Here is a 15095-nt window from a genome sequence, read left to right as displayed (position 1 = left end):
AATGCTACTTTAGTCCCAAACAGAAATGATCTGTCCTATTCAGTGAACATTGTAGCAATCATCACAGTCCTCAGCATATAAGTTTTGGGTTTTTCTGACACATGAGTCATCCTATGAAGAACATAGTTTGCTCTCTGACTTCAACAGTAGCTAACTATGTGCTCGAGAGCTAATCAGCCCGCCTCAAAACAATATGATCGTTGCATTGCGTTTTCAAAGTACATAAGAAGCCCAATGCATTTATATTTTGCGGTGGTAACTAAATAAGCCCTTCTGATACAACATTCAACGATAATGTTGGTAGCGTTTCAATGTACTCTTTGTGCGACCGGGCCTGACCATATTCAGAGATGATTTGGCTCAGTCGTTGAGAAAGTGGCAATTGTGACGAACGCATAGAAAGTACGGAACAAAAATGAAGTTGGTGATGAAATTAAGTGTGTGTCTTGCCCTCATGGGCATCAATGTAGGAGCAACGTATGTAGAACATTTGCAACATTTGTTCTCGTGATCTAAAGTGCATGTTCTTTTGTATAGCGTTCTGATCATTGGGCCCAAGTTTATTCAACCGAATAGAGATTACACGATCGCAATCAGTAACATGTTAGATGAAACTAGCAACGACTGTTTGTTAAACGTACGCATAGAAGGGGTTGATCATATTGGTTGCTCGCTCGCTCGTTCCATTCTACTAAATATCACACAAATAGTGAAGGTCATGGCAGATACGAACGAGATGGTAACCTTTAAAGTATGGTTTAATTTGTGCTTGGCGTATTTTTGACAATTTACAGTTTGAGATTTCCATTTTACAGATACCAAGCAAAATAACAGATGCAGATTACAAGATAATAATCAAAGGAAAACAACCTTCTAATAGTTCTACCTTTAATGTAAATAAAGAAAAGAAAATCTACTTAGCAGACATTTTAACAGACCGTTTCACAATTAGTAATAGCTTCTTTCAAGGGTTCATACAATTAAACAAACCTGTCATTACACCAGGTGAATCGTTAAAGTTCCGTGTCATCGTGCTTAACTCCGATCCTAAGCAAACTATTCCACATGGCACAATAGTTAACGTAAACATACATGACCCGAAGCATGAGGTAATACGACAATGGTCCAATGTCAGTCTATACAGCGGAATATTTGAAGACGAAATAGCAATAGCTTCGATACCGGAACTGGGAACATACGATGTCGAAGCAACGCTGAACGGTGACTGTTGGGTTTCGAAAACATTCGAAGTGAGGAATTATGACATCGATTCTTTTGAATTGAATATCTATCCGACGGTTGTACCACTTCGAGAGCATAAGGGGCTCAATCTGACTATTGATGTGAAAAAGTACATAGGTAAACCTGTGAGGGGTACTTTCACCATCAGCTGGATTAGCAATCACAAAGATATGAAAATTAAGGCCGACACGTGGCATGTGAATGGAAAACGGCAAATAGATGTGCCTTTTAGCGAAAAGCTGGAATTTAGTTCTGACGCACACCCCACTACGCTGACAATCAGGTGTTTCTTTACCGAGGAATACACAAGTAATGTCTACATAATAGTGATAGATAATTATTGTCATTTGAATACTTACTGTTGTCCTTGGTTTAATGTTTTCAGATCGAACAATTAGCAAACGGCAGAGGATAACGGTATACAAAAACAAGTACGTTGTGACGAAGGAAAATAGAAGGCTCACGTATCATCAGGGATCACCATTCACCGCCAGATTGAAAGTCACTTATAACAATGATGAACCAGCAAAACTTGTTACCTTGCTTGTTGCAGTTCAAGGTGTAAATGAAACATATCGACAAAATTGCACAGGTAATAGGAAGGGTTTAATTACATTCTCAATGCCCACAAACAATTCTACGAAACTAAATTCCTTAAAAGTAAGTCGCCAACAAACACGTTAGCAAACCCGTGAAACGTATTAATGATATTTACTGTTGGATCACTTAATGACAGGTGTATGACGGCGATCAAGAGATCGATAGATGGAATATTTACAACGTTCCTAGCGCTGATTTACTTGCAGATAAATACATCAAAGTAGAATTACTAACACGGTATCCTTTATCGATACAAATGCAATTCATGGAACTTTAACATACTAATTATTTTCTTATCGTTGCAGCGTCAAATTTAACCGAATGATAAGGTTATTAATCACTTGCTCGGATAACATGACCATTCTTCTGTACCACGTTTTCACAAAAGGAAACATTGTTGAGTTTGGTTCTTTTAAACCAAACCAAACGAACAGATACTCATTCCAACTGTTGATGTCTGATAAGCTTATCCCTCGATCGAGAATTTTTGTTGCCACTATTGTGCGCAAATCATTTATATGCGGAGACGTGGAACTATCTATCAACGACTTTGGTAACCCGGTAATGATAAAATTCAGACACTACAATAGCAAAGCATGCAAATTAATGATCTATTAAAAACATTAATATGATTTTCAGCTCAAAATAAATATCGAAGAAAACATCAGCGAAGATGGCGTTGATCCCGGGGATGAAATTGAGTTAGGCATTCGCGGTCGTCCAGGAGCGTTCGTAGCATTGACAGCGTATGACCAACGTTTGCTGCAGCACGGGAAGGATCATGACATCTTGTTTGCAGATGTATGGGAATCGTTGTATATGCTTCATCCTTCAACTACTTACAATATTCGGGTATGTTTGATTTATCGGAAATGATTATCAACATGAATTTACAATTTGCTCAACAAAACAGCGTGAACTGGTCACTGAATTATTTACAATCATTACTGATGCTACAACTTCAGTTCTAGGCAAGTGCAATCGATAGAGGAGTACCAATAATTTTGAATTTTTCTGAAATGATTTTAATTTTCCAGATTATCAAGATTATGACGCACGTGGAATCTATCCAGATGCTCCTCGTTTCGGTATGCCTGGTCCCTACAGAGCCGACTTTTCCGAGTCGTGGTTGTGGCAGAATCTGACTATTCCTCCATCAGGGAGGGCCGAGCTTGTAGTAATAGTGCCTCATTCAACAACTTCTTGGTTCATAACTGGGATTTCAATTGATCCTAAATATGGTTTGGGTATCGTCAAGAAACCGATCACGTTCTCGACCGTTAAAATCTTCTTCATTTTGGACCACTTGCCACACGCGGTCAAAAGAGGAGAGACGATATCGTTACATTTTACTCTTTTCAGCTCAATGCAAGAAGAGTTTGAGGCCACCGTGACATTGTTTAATGCAAAGAACCACTTTCAGTTAATCGATCGTCCTGCAGAAGGTATGTGAACCTCACGTTTTATTCGTCTTCAACATCTGACTTCAAGTTTTCTTCCAAATTCTAATTTAGATGCGTATGAAACGAAAAGTGTATTCGTTCCACCAAATTCTGATGTACCAATTTCGTTCCTAGTAAAAGCAATGAAGCTGGGAGAGTTGGAGATCCGGGTGAATGCATCGATCATGCAAGGAGTAATCTCCGATAGCTTCAAGAAAATCGTTATAGTATATCCGGAAGACGTAGTGGTTCTGAGGTCAAAACTAATACAATTCGATTGTGATAGCCCATCAAATCAATCGTTCGACATTTCGCTTTTTATGGACAACAAGGCAGAAGATCGCGACGCTCCAGTTGACTTAATAGTTTATCGTGAGTGATCATAACAAACTAATTGTGGTTCGTTAAATAGATGATAAGGTTTTACTTTAAATTTCAGCGGATCAGAAATCTTTAAAGGGTCTTCAAAACCATTATAATGTGTCACTCGGTCATGAACGCTTTGTAAAATTAATGCATGTAAATTCTGATTTCCATGAGAATATCACGATAACAGAAATTCCATTAACAAGGGATCTATATCATCTTAACGGCAAGATTGCTAGGAAATTATCAGTGATCGTCATGAGTTCCGGGTCAGGAACGATTCAGATCAACTGGCAATACCGTCTTAATTTGATCTACTTTAAGCCCCGTTTCAATATACAAATTACCAAACTACCGACTCCCACTAAGTGGATGAAGGAACTTCATATTTGTTGTAGTTTCATTCCGGAGGATAGAGATGATCACTCAAATGCAACGATTATAGAAGTGAGCATCCCAATCGGCTTCGCGATGGAAAACCATACTGTAGTTGAGGAAACAACAATCAATCTCATCAGTGTAAGTAATCATTATAGGGTGACTAATTAACCTGATCAACCGAGTGAAGAATCCTTATCTATTATTTTAAATCTCACAGAAAATCGAAGTACTACATGATGGAACGACGGTGATCGTACACTACAACCATATAGGTAACGAGTCGAAATGCTTCAACGTGTTTGCCTACAGAAGGTATAAAAACCGAGTCAGACATCCATCATACATCAAGGTTCAAGACTCCTATCGGCCAGGTAATGATAGAAAGAACAGTTTTGTTACGAGTTGATTTATATAATATGATTGTTTGATTTTTTGTAGAGCTGAATACAGTAAAGATGTTCGATTTCCATTAGTTAATATGCGTAGATTGCAGACGATTCCTGCTGATAGTTTATCAGCAAATAAATGTATCTTAAACCATGATCTACGATAGTTTGTTTCATTAAAAACCTAAAGTAATATTTATTTTTCTGCGTTGTCGTAGCTGATGACACAGAACCATTCAAGGTACTGTTGTGTAAAAGGGCTCACAGCACATTCAGGTGAACGGAGCGCGAGTGATAGCCGTTTTTCTTATCTCCTTTCTCATTGCTCCTCCACCAGGCAGTTCCCATACAAAAATGCTCGAATCTCTATGGGAATTGCTTGCCGGGCCGTGTTCCTGTTAGCTGAGCGAAACATTTGAACCATTTTGCACGAGTGACGGGTGAGAGTGGATGGGTGGACATCGAACACTGATCTTTGATTTTGGCAAGCGGAGAAGGGAGGGGATTCGAAGTCGGATCAGAGCTATTGTCAAATATATTGCGATTCATCCCAAACGGAAGGAGTGACAAGTCGATCGCTGTGCTTCTTGCAGCTGTGAGGATTAGTTTACAGATTTCGCTAAAACGTTGTACAGCCTCCAACACACCAATGAGCAAACAGTTCATTCTATGTCTAATGCTGAATGGTTTTTCTTGGTTGGGCCAGAACATGTGCCAGGGAACTATGCTTACCAATAATTACATTGCTACCCGTGACTCAGACCAATCGCAATCGAAGGGTTAATCATTCTAACGACGGGAAACGCCCAACCTCACTTATCGGTGAACACGAATGTTGCTATCTAAAAGTAACGAAATGCACGAGGTGGTGCTTAAACACACAATCTTAAGCAAGGTTTTCTTCTCTAATCACTAACGCTTATCGTGGTCATTGCTTCAATAATGGCGATAAGATGTTTTCGATTATTCGTTTCACTGCGAAATTTCTGTGAATCATCTCGTGATGCGACATTACAAGCAATCAAGCATCTTGCGAGCTCGGTCCGCCAGTGAAAAGGGTAACAATAAAATTGTAAAATTGTCACCATGTTTGACTGGATGCGTTCCCTTCTGTACATTTACCATTTGCGAATCTATATCATGGTTTTCATTGCAAAGAGATTTCTATAACCGCTGTTCTTACTTAATTTTGTGCTATTCCCGTTGACCTTCGTCTGTTGTTTCTCATCTTAAATGATCTCTTTTTGAATGTCCTTAATGAAATGTCTGTATCGTGGCCCGTCAGCTTAACATAACCAAGAAATAAAATATTACGTCCACGGCGCTCGGATTTCGGACATTACGCGATATGTAAATGAGCAGCTTCCATTTAAAGAAATTAAACATCAGTCACGCTCACAACGCTTCGTAAGATAATCAAACAAACAAATATTTATTTCACTACAAATGCATTTATATTATAAATAGATTTCGTTCAGTACAAATTATAATAAACATAATTAAAAAACAAACATTTCTATTTACAGTCACGCTCTCAATTGTCGGTGGCATAGGTTTCAGCGGTAAAGAACGGAAAGAAAAATAGAGAGAGAGAGAGAGAGAGAGAGAGACAGGGAGAGAGTGATAGACATAAGAGTTTCGATAAAAAAAACGGTCATTGCATTTTTTGCACAGGTGCACAGACACCTGCAGCTACCAAGAACATCGGACGACTGGTATGACGATCAGCGCTCACTTTCGCACAATAAATAAATTAATCCAAGTGTTCAACAGTGTATTATTCAGTGTGTGTGTGTGTGTGTCCGGTGACCTAATCGCAAAGGAAGGTTCGATAACCAGCGAATGCCGCCTTCAGGCCGGCCCCAACTTCGGCTTTTGTACACTGTTATTATCTGGCACCAAGAGGAGAGAAAGAGAGAGAAAGAGAGAGAGCAACAACACTCCAACAGTGGAATCACCTTCCATTACCCTATTAGCTAAGCTCCTCGAAACGTCTTGTGTCCACCGGCGACATGCGCCATGCGATTCCATTTACTACTGTGGCAGCTGAGTTGACGGGATGCCGTACATGAACACAGTTGGTTCAACTGGCAATCATTTTGATAACACAAGACTGTAGTGTAGCCCTCTTTCTAAGTCGTCTAATACGGCTACCTACACGACTGGCAAACTGTGTCCCTTTTACTGGCTCACTCGCTCGGAGGCATTCACCACAAACATACTTAACAACGACATACAAAATCAAAATCAAAGACATTCCGTCTTCCGTCTTGCGAGGGTGCTTTACGCGCGATCTTTCCCCGAAACTAAGGCTCGATCCCGCACGGGTTTGTGTCCGTGTGAACAAAGACACAACCACATGCCTATCACCCGGACAACGCTTTGCTTCGTTGGACAAAGTTGGACAGATCGAGAGGAACTGTTGTTTTGGTGGCCCGGGATGACTCGGTCAGCAGTGACGACAGCTGCTGGTCGCCATCGTGGCCAGGGTCGGCCAGCAGTGGCGAACTACTGTTGTCTATCCGGCTATGATGATGATGATGATGATGGTGCGGTGACTCGGACGACGACCTGGACGATGACTTAGACTTCATGGACAGGTCGATCGGTTCGCTCTGCTCGCCATCGCCGCGCCGCCGCCGGCAGCCCAGGACGCCCGCCATCGACACTACCGGCAATACCGGACCGGCGGACGTGGCGTGGCCGGACGATGCAGCGAGCAGTTCCAACGAGACCGCCACCGGTGGAAGCGAGAACGGTACGGGGAAGAAGGACGCTACGGCTGACGTAGTACCACCACCGCCGGTGACGTCCGTTCGGAATGGCAATGGCGTTGGCAGAAACGGGGACATACGGTCACCCAGTAGCAGTGGCCGGTACGTATCGGACAGGGACTGCAGGGACAGGGCAGTAGTAGTGGAGTGGATCGGTGGTGTCCGGGGCAACTTCAACGGTAGACCACCGCTCACGATGTCGGGACGGTCCGTGAGACCCGCCAATCCTACCTCAACACCGGTGGCCACGAACGGATCCTTGAACGCACTTGGCGCCCCACCACCCCCTCCTCCACCTCCTCCGCCTCCTCCTTCATCCGGATCCGCGGACGACGCTCCGGAATCACTCGGTGTGCTTGGCCGCTTCAGTCCCTTCTTCACTGGGATGTTGTTGTTGTTTATCTTGTTGTTATTGTTATTATTATTATTATTATTGTTATTATTATTATTATTATTGTTGTTGTTGTTGTTGGTGCAGAGGTTTGACAGAAAGCTGGCCGAGTGGAACCCGTTCGAGATCGAGAGTCCCGGGGAGCCGCCGGTGCTGTTGTTGCTGTTCTCGCTGCTAGTGCTATTGCTATTGCTGATCGTGCTAGCGCTGGTGTTGTTGTTGTTGTTGTTGTTATTGTTGTTATTGCTACCGCTGCTACAGTGTGAAGCATTGTTGTGGCTGTTGCCGTTATTGTTGCTCGAGGGGTTGGTATGGCCGGGGGAGCTTTTCTCTTGCTGCTGCTGGTGCTGCTGCTGCTGGTGATGTTGCTGTTCCTGGAGCAGACAGTGTATCTTGAACCAGTTCGATCGCCGCCCGTACCGTGAGCCGCTCTTCGACATGCCCACGACGAGACACTTGCGTAGCCGGCACGCCTTGCAAGCGGTTCGGTTCTTCTTGTTGATGACACACTCGCCATTGTTCTTGCATTCCGAAATCGACGACAGATTGTTGTAGGTCCGGCCGAAGAAGGACTGCGGAAGAGCAACAGAAAGCAGAAAGAGAGAGAGAAAGATCATTAGAAAGATGACAAACGATGGTAATACAACGCACGTGTTTGTGATTGTTACTGTCACTAAGTCAATTTGCATTCGCCGAAGTCCCAGTCTGAGTCCCTTTTGCATGATTGCAGAGCACTTAAACCCGTACGTCAGTTTCGCGCTTTAGCTACTCAAATTGCGACGAATAGGCATCATACCCTGCAGCGGCTGTCGAAGCCGAAGAGGTGACGTGTGTTGAGATCATTCGAAATTCTTGCCCTACTCACGATCATCCTTTCAAGCCCCAGTTGCTTGCTGATGGAATCTATCGATGTCTAACCTCACTTACACGCTGCTTCGATCGCACTAAACCGACTATCGATCGATTCGGCGGGCGCAAAGCATTAATCTTATCTGCATCGTTTTATCAAATCGATTCACGGCCAGATGGCGACCAAGAGATGGCGGGAGATCCTAGTCCAAGGCATACAGGCCCCCGTTTCGGTCTCGATTGACTTGTCCGACTTGGCCGGTGTCTGGGATGAAGGGGATGATAAATCTACATTCATCTACATTCATCCATCGCTCAACCAACAGTGCGAACCCCAGTGCGAGACAGGCCGATAGTGCATTCTCATCAGTGCATTTCAAACTTTGGCTCGGCACCACACGCTATTGATCACTTCATCAATGTCTTATCAACTCCGCCGGCAAAGAGGCTACCGTGGGTATATTGACTTGTCCGAGAGCGGCGAGACGGGGCCGACTTCTTACCGTCCCGTCAACACTTACACCAAACACCTGGCGCAACTATGTCCCGTCCCGTTTTGGAACCCGTATGAGGCGCAACATTTCATCATTCATTTTCATTAGCCAGCCTGCGGAGTGAAGTGCAGACGGAGGATTAAAGACCTGCAGCAGCTGTGCTCCAAACAGCTGCCACTAAGGTGGCACTAGCGAGATTTGTTTCCTTTTTCAATTGCAACTTCATTATCAATCGCTACTAGTCCGGACGGCTGCGCGCTGCAGCGACTGAAGTGCTGCAGTAATTAATTCTTCTGCTATTAATCCTCCCGCTGCTTGGTTACAGAGAGCGCTGCGTTTGACAAGCTTCTTAGTCATCAGGTTCGCCCATCAGGGAGTCACTATACCTGGACCTTGGAAGGGGTCTGGGATTAGACGTGGAGTATTACGACCACTTTGCAGCCGGGTGCATGAGTCAGCGCGATGAATCTTTGATCAACCGAATGCATAGAGTGGTTAGCATAGAGCTAAGTGTTTGCAGGAATTGGAATTTACATCTTCTATCTCGTCTAGCTACTCGCAAAGAATGCTCCAAATGTTAAATGTCAGTATCGATCTGGTTGGTTGGTTGGGAGGGAATAGATTCATTCTCTTGGATTGATTCCGTACAATTGGCGCATCTCGCGAGCGCACAGGAACGGGATCCCTGTTCCTTGACGGAACTCGATCCCGCAGCTAATCACCTCAAGGTTGCCAAGGTTGCCAAGGTGGTGGTGGCGTTCACTTCCAGCTCCGGTAGATCGCCGGCCAACGATCGTAAATCGATCGACTAATGATCTCCGTTTGCTGCCTTAGAATTAGCACAGCACCTCGGAATGTACATCTCGCGATGCTCGCGAACGTCAGTGCACGTTGATTGTGCAGCCAGAAGCCAGGGGTACTGACGGCGAGATCCACTTGAAAGTGTAGCAAGCGTGAAGAGCCGTACCGGAGATCAACACTATGTGTGCTGATGCCGCCGATGATAATGATGGGAGTTAGTGTGCTAATCGAGCCGAGCCACTCCGGCAACCGACCGGCCGACAACGAATTAAATGAAGAGAGAAAAAAAAGCAATCGCAGCAATAATCCAATCCAATCCAATCCATTCGCAACACAGTCGCAACTGGCGGTAGGTTGCGCCGGTGGTCCGCGGTGTGGCACGGCACGGCACGGATGTGCTGCTGCTGGTAGTAATTCGTAACGACCGGTTGATCTTCTCCCACTGCGCGATCGCGCGCGCGCGCGAGGGCGAGATCAAGGACGCACGGAATTAAACACATTTCAATTCACCGCCGTGATCGTCGTCGTAGTCGAGCGTTGCCACTATAGAGCACCACAGTGCACACCGCGGATGACATTGACAGTCATCGGTGTACGTACAGGCCGATTGGCGATTGGCCGCTTAAGTGAGCGGCCACCAGTGAAGATGCTCAATGATGATCAGGGATTGAAACAATCGAATCGACTACCAGTCGCTATTGGTACCAGCTGCTACGGATGCTCGCTATACAGGTGCATGTGGTGTGCTATGCAATACGAAACATCATCATCATCATCATCGGTGGCAGCAGCAGCAGCACGACCACCATAATCCGGATGTCAAAGAGAAGGCATCGAGGGGTCGAAGATTATGAAGATACGAAGAGGCTTCACTAAAGATCCGGGCAGAAAGGAGTCCTCCAAATCGCGATTTATGGATTGCTTGATACGAATGCGGATACGAATAAGGCTCGCGCGCGCCTGAAGGCGCCTTACCGAGGTGACGTAAGGATGCGCCTGAGTGCCTTGGCGTAGTTGCGTCTGTCGCGTGCTGTCAACAGTATCTCAGCATTGAGCGCAGCATGCTTTGGAAGTTTTGGTTGCTGTGGAGACACTTCATGTCACACACAGAGGAAGTAGGTCTAACGGAGAGCGAAACAGAGAGAGAGAAAGAGAAAGAGACGCGTCCTTTTACGACCGAGGCCTCCGAGGCCTCCGAGGCTTGCTGTTCGTCTGTTCGTGGCATTCCATCACGAATCATAAATCTAGCAAATTGGCCATAAAACACACAACGAACGAAAGGCTTCCCCTAAAGGCGCGTCTCTGTCTCCCTCTCCCTAGGCGGATGCCCTTCAGCACCTCGGCATCTTCAGCAGCAGCAGCAGCAGCAGCAGCCGAGATCGCGGTGAAATTGGCGGAACACTATACCAGAAGGGAGCAGCAGCCAAAGTACCCGGCGGACGCCAACGAGCAGTCAAAGTTTGGACACCCCTCCTGCTGCTGCTGCTGCTGCTGCTGCTGCTGCTGCTGCTTCTGCTTCTGTCCGGTTGTCAGGCGTCGTGTCGAAGCGTGAGAAATTTTCTCGAAATCACGCCAACCAGCACTCCAGCCGGCACTTGGTGCCCCGGGGGCAGCGTAGAAATGGACGAGTTGAAGTGAAGTGGTCACAAAACATCTCCAAAAATATATCGTATCCCAACGACCGAGCGAGCCCGCTACACAACAAACGCACCACCGTTTTCGGGGGTCCGATGTGGAAGCTGATTGAAACATCAGCCTATTATGCGCCACCTTCAGCCACCGAACGGCAGCGGCAGCGGCAGCAACACCCGAGGGTTTCAAGATGCTCGTCAAGCGGCCGCTGTTGCTTCTGCCCGGCGTGACAGTTGGACAGATCTTCGACAGCAACACGATTTTCAATTGCTTTTCGCTCACCAGCCGGGGGGTTTGCGCCGGAATTCCGTGCCGTGGAATGTGCCGCCTCCCCGCTGCGGTGATGACCCTGTGGCTGTTGGCTGTTTTTGATTTGAGATTTTGCGCACCTGCGCACCCGCGTTTTATTGTACCCGCGGCACCCCGAGAGGTGCGAGTGTGTGTTGTGTTGTGACGTGTCTTGGTGTGGTTTGAAGTGGATTTTTTTTTCATTTGGATGAAAGAGTTTATCACACGCCTCGACCACTCGCGTGGACTGGCACTTAGAGCTGGCACTCCCCGTCCCCGGCCGGACACTAGCATTGCTTCAACCGCTGCTGATGCGAATTGCACGATGCGGCACCACGGGCCTGACACGAATTCGCCCCAAAAGCCAGGCACATTTGAATCATCGGTTGACGGACTGACGTTTGGTGGCTGTGGAATCTGGTACCATACCGAACCGGTCAACTGCCAAACATGGAGTGGTTTAAAATAGGGGCGGCTTTTTTTTTTGGTCTAGACCCAGACACCCTTCATGACGTCAGCCATTGTTGGCGTTAAAGTGGTCACAGCACAGGAGATCAGCAGCGGAGGAGGATCCTTGGACACTGTTTCGTGAGAAATGGCTAAATCGATCATTGTGTACGTGTTATTGGTGGTTTTTGGTGTGGTCAATGGATGGTTTTACATCAAATCGATTTCGAAGCGAAACAGCACCAACAGAAGGTCCTGAGGTGAGGTTCTGTCCTTAGTGCTGATCACCATAAGTGTTACAGTGTTACGTAGCACTATTATATTGTTGTGAGGCATTATTCTGATGGTCTCCAAAGTGTCGTAATTGAAGGAAAGTATTTACGCGGAAAGAGGCGTTTTATGAAGCAAAAACCGCGTGGATCTATCAAAATTTGTTTATAGCTTCTAAAGATTGTTATGTATGTTTGTAAAAATATATAATTATTATTAGGCTTTGAAATGCTTGCAAGAACCCAAGCAAACAATCCAGCACTTTGATTTGGCAGTTTATTCCGCCACGAATCTGTTGAAATTACAACTTTCATTGCTTTCGCGGGTATATTAAACCATTTATCATGATTTCAGACGGGTTTGGTATTAGTATGGTGATATTTTTCAGCTATTTTTAATCTTACTTTCTTTGCACAATCTCGGTGTGAACGCAAAAAACGCCGTCGGTGTGAAAGCAGCCTAAGACTGGCATCTTCTCGTGAAGGTTTATGAGCCCGTCAAGAGTTCTTAAGGGCAGTATCGTAACGCATTATATTTGTTTTGAGCATTCATGATCCCGAATCGGTGGTTTCTGAACACCAAATGGTCTTCTATGCCGATGACACAAGACTGTGATTTATTCCGTGATTATGATGCGGCGCATTCTCGAATTGTCTGTCACTATGTGTACGAGTTTGTGTCAAAATGAGGGATGAAAAATGATTTCCTTTCCCCCATGTTCGTAATTTGATCTGCTATGAATGCTGGATGAAATAGTTCGTGATCGCTTGTGCTTAATTTAACTAGAATGTTTACGGATATGTAAAAAACTGGAGTAAGAGTTCGCTCTTGGTTTTTCACAGAAAATTGCTATACAAATTCTAGACACCAATTTCAGCTTCGAAAGTTTACCGAATCCTCCGATGTTCCATGTTTTCGTTAGTTGTGATCTAAGACAAATGTTTGAGGAATACCTTAACTTTTAGTTATTTTTTACTTCTACTGTAATTTAACAAGTTTTTGTTAACAGTATCTTGATTTGTGGAAATCTGCCTGTGGTTCTATCTGCTTTTGTCATTTTGTTCTACATTTTCATCCGAAAGACTTATAGCTTCATGTAGTGTAACTACCAGGGTGAATACTTCTTTCTTGTGATAGAACAAGTTAAAAATAAGGTGCATACTCTTGTTTCACTTTTCTTTACCTGAATAAACTTTTGGAGCGTCTCCAGCGACAGTTCTCACGATCTACTATCGGGACATTGATGTGAGGCGCCGATAACACTATCTCCTAGATTAAAACGCTAAATACCTAGTAGTGAAAATAAAACCTTAGAACCATTGACGTCGGACGTTACAAAGCTGCGTCATTGCATCGTCAGACCCTAGGAACTGACTAATACTCTAGCATGTCCCACTGCTTCCAGATACCTCATATTGATATTGCTCCCTATAAACCACTGCAGAATTAGAAACCACTCTTATCAAATTCTGGCATTCTCACTATTCACAAATTAAACACATGAAATAGTTTATCAATATAAGAAACTCGGATATTCCGCACCATATATGTGGCTTCAAATAAAACAGATCACCCCATTGATCGCCACATCGCGCCATCGATTCGATTCAATCCCCAGACCCACGACGATTCCTTTCGGCAACGTCATGCTCCTGCCGGGGGACAACAAAGGCTAATTGAAAGCTATGTCGAAACGATTCACTCGCGGCTCATACACACGCGCACACTAACGCTGACTCTTCAAAACCCCGCGCCCGAAAAACCGTATCGGATTACCGCGCATAAATGGCCGCCTGGCCTGCGGGTGGGCTCTCGGTTTTCGGACTTCGTACACCCTACACCTGAGGAGGCCTGAGCCCTCCGTGGATTTGGGACGTTTAATCAAATTTCACACTACATTAGCGTATCAGAGCGGCTAGACCGACGGCCGACGAATCGGCTTACGCAAATGAATAGAAATGTCCAGTTCACGGTGTCTTCCGCCTCCCTTTTCAGGCACAACGAACTCCAATGTTCGATTGCGTTCGGTTCGCGCCAATAATGATGCCACTCATAATGGTCCAGAGGGAGGACCACACCTTTGGTACAGCACATCAAATCTGGAGTGTGCCTCGAGTGTGGCGAGGAGTCGGGGACTGTCTTCCATATTTTTACAAATTAAATGGTTGTGAAAAGCACCCCAGGTTTTGGGACCCGGCTCTCTCGCTCTCTCTCTCTGTCTCTCTCTAGACCACCAACACAGGAGACGAGAAGTCGGACGGGAGTTGCAGTCTCATGAGTTGCAGAACCGTGTGCGTGCGTTTGATTGGACCGTAAAATTTATTACACTTTTCATACCCGCCGCTCCGGTTGACTTGATGAGCCGTCGAATGCTCGTCAATCGGTGAGACCATCGTCATCATCATCCTCATCGTTGTCGTCGTCGTCGTCGAGGAACTTCGCGTAACGATAGCCCTCGGCAGAATAGGTGGCAGAATGGGAACCCTTTACGCTGCGCTGCAGCTCTACACTAATGCAGTACCACCGCTCTTGCTGCAACCTGATCACTACCACATTCCTCCCGTGCTAATCCCTCGCTGGAGTGAAAAGCATTTAAACGGAAGCTGCTGATTTGTACGCACTCCCTCCCCGGGGGGGCCGGAGGGCTATTCCCTTTCGGGATAGAAATGTAATAATTAAATGAGTTCGTTCTCACTTGGCCAGGCACTGGCTGGCTGGTTGCCCTTTTTTTT

General features: G+C 45.4%; 3 protein-coding genes across 3 annotated transcripts in view; 2 read left to right on the top strand and 1 right to left on the bottom strand.

Moving 5' to 3' along the window:
• Positions 1-1383: 1383 nt before the first annotated feature.
• Positions 1384-2830, top strand: LOC125955439 (uncharacterized). Its single transcript, XM_049686574.1, has 6 exons — positions 1384-1551; positions 1628-1902; positions 1979-2079; positions 2148-2403; positions 2482-2694; positions 2756-2830. Exons 1-6 carry the CDS (start codon positions 1413-1415, stop codon positions 2828-2830), a joined length of 1059 nt encoding a protein of 352 aa, XP_049542531.1. The 5' UTR covers positions 1384-1412.
• LOC125956162 (uncharacterized) lies at positions 2813-4567 on the top strand. The gene is made up of 5 exons (XM_049687773.1): positions 2813-3287; positions 3357-3656; positions 3724-4169; positions 4249-4402; positions 4470-4567. The coding sequence occupies exons 1-5, from the start codon at positions 2933-2935 to the stop codon at positions 4502-4504; spliced, it is 1290 nt and encodes a 429-aa protein (XP_049543730.1). The 5' UTR covers positions 2813-2932; the 3' UTR covers positions 4505-4567.
• A 1304-nt stretch (positions 4568-5871) lies between these two features.
• The window catches only part of LOC125956161 (protein embryonic gonad), a 74506-nt gene continuing 65282 nt past the window's right edge, over positions 5872-15095 (bottom strand). Inside the window, exon 4 of the mRNA XM_049687772.1 lies at positions 5872-8154. Coding sequence (XP_049543729.1) covers positions 6784-8154 — 1371 coding nt within the window. The 3' untranslated portion in view covers positions 5872-6783. The remainder of the gene's footprint in view (positions 8155-15095) is intronic.

This window comes from Anopheles darlingi, chromosome 3 (assembly GCF_943734745.1).
Source record: "Anopheles darlingi chromosome 3, idAnoDarlMG_H_01, whole genome shotgun sequence".
Classification (NCBI taxonomy): Eukaryota; Metazoa; Arthropoda; class Insecta; order Diptera; family Culicidae; genus Anopheles; species Anopheles darlingi.
Note: the sequence above shows the minus strand (reverse complement) of the source record. Positions and strands in the feature narration are given on the sequence as shown.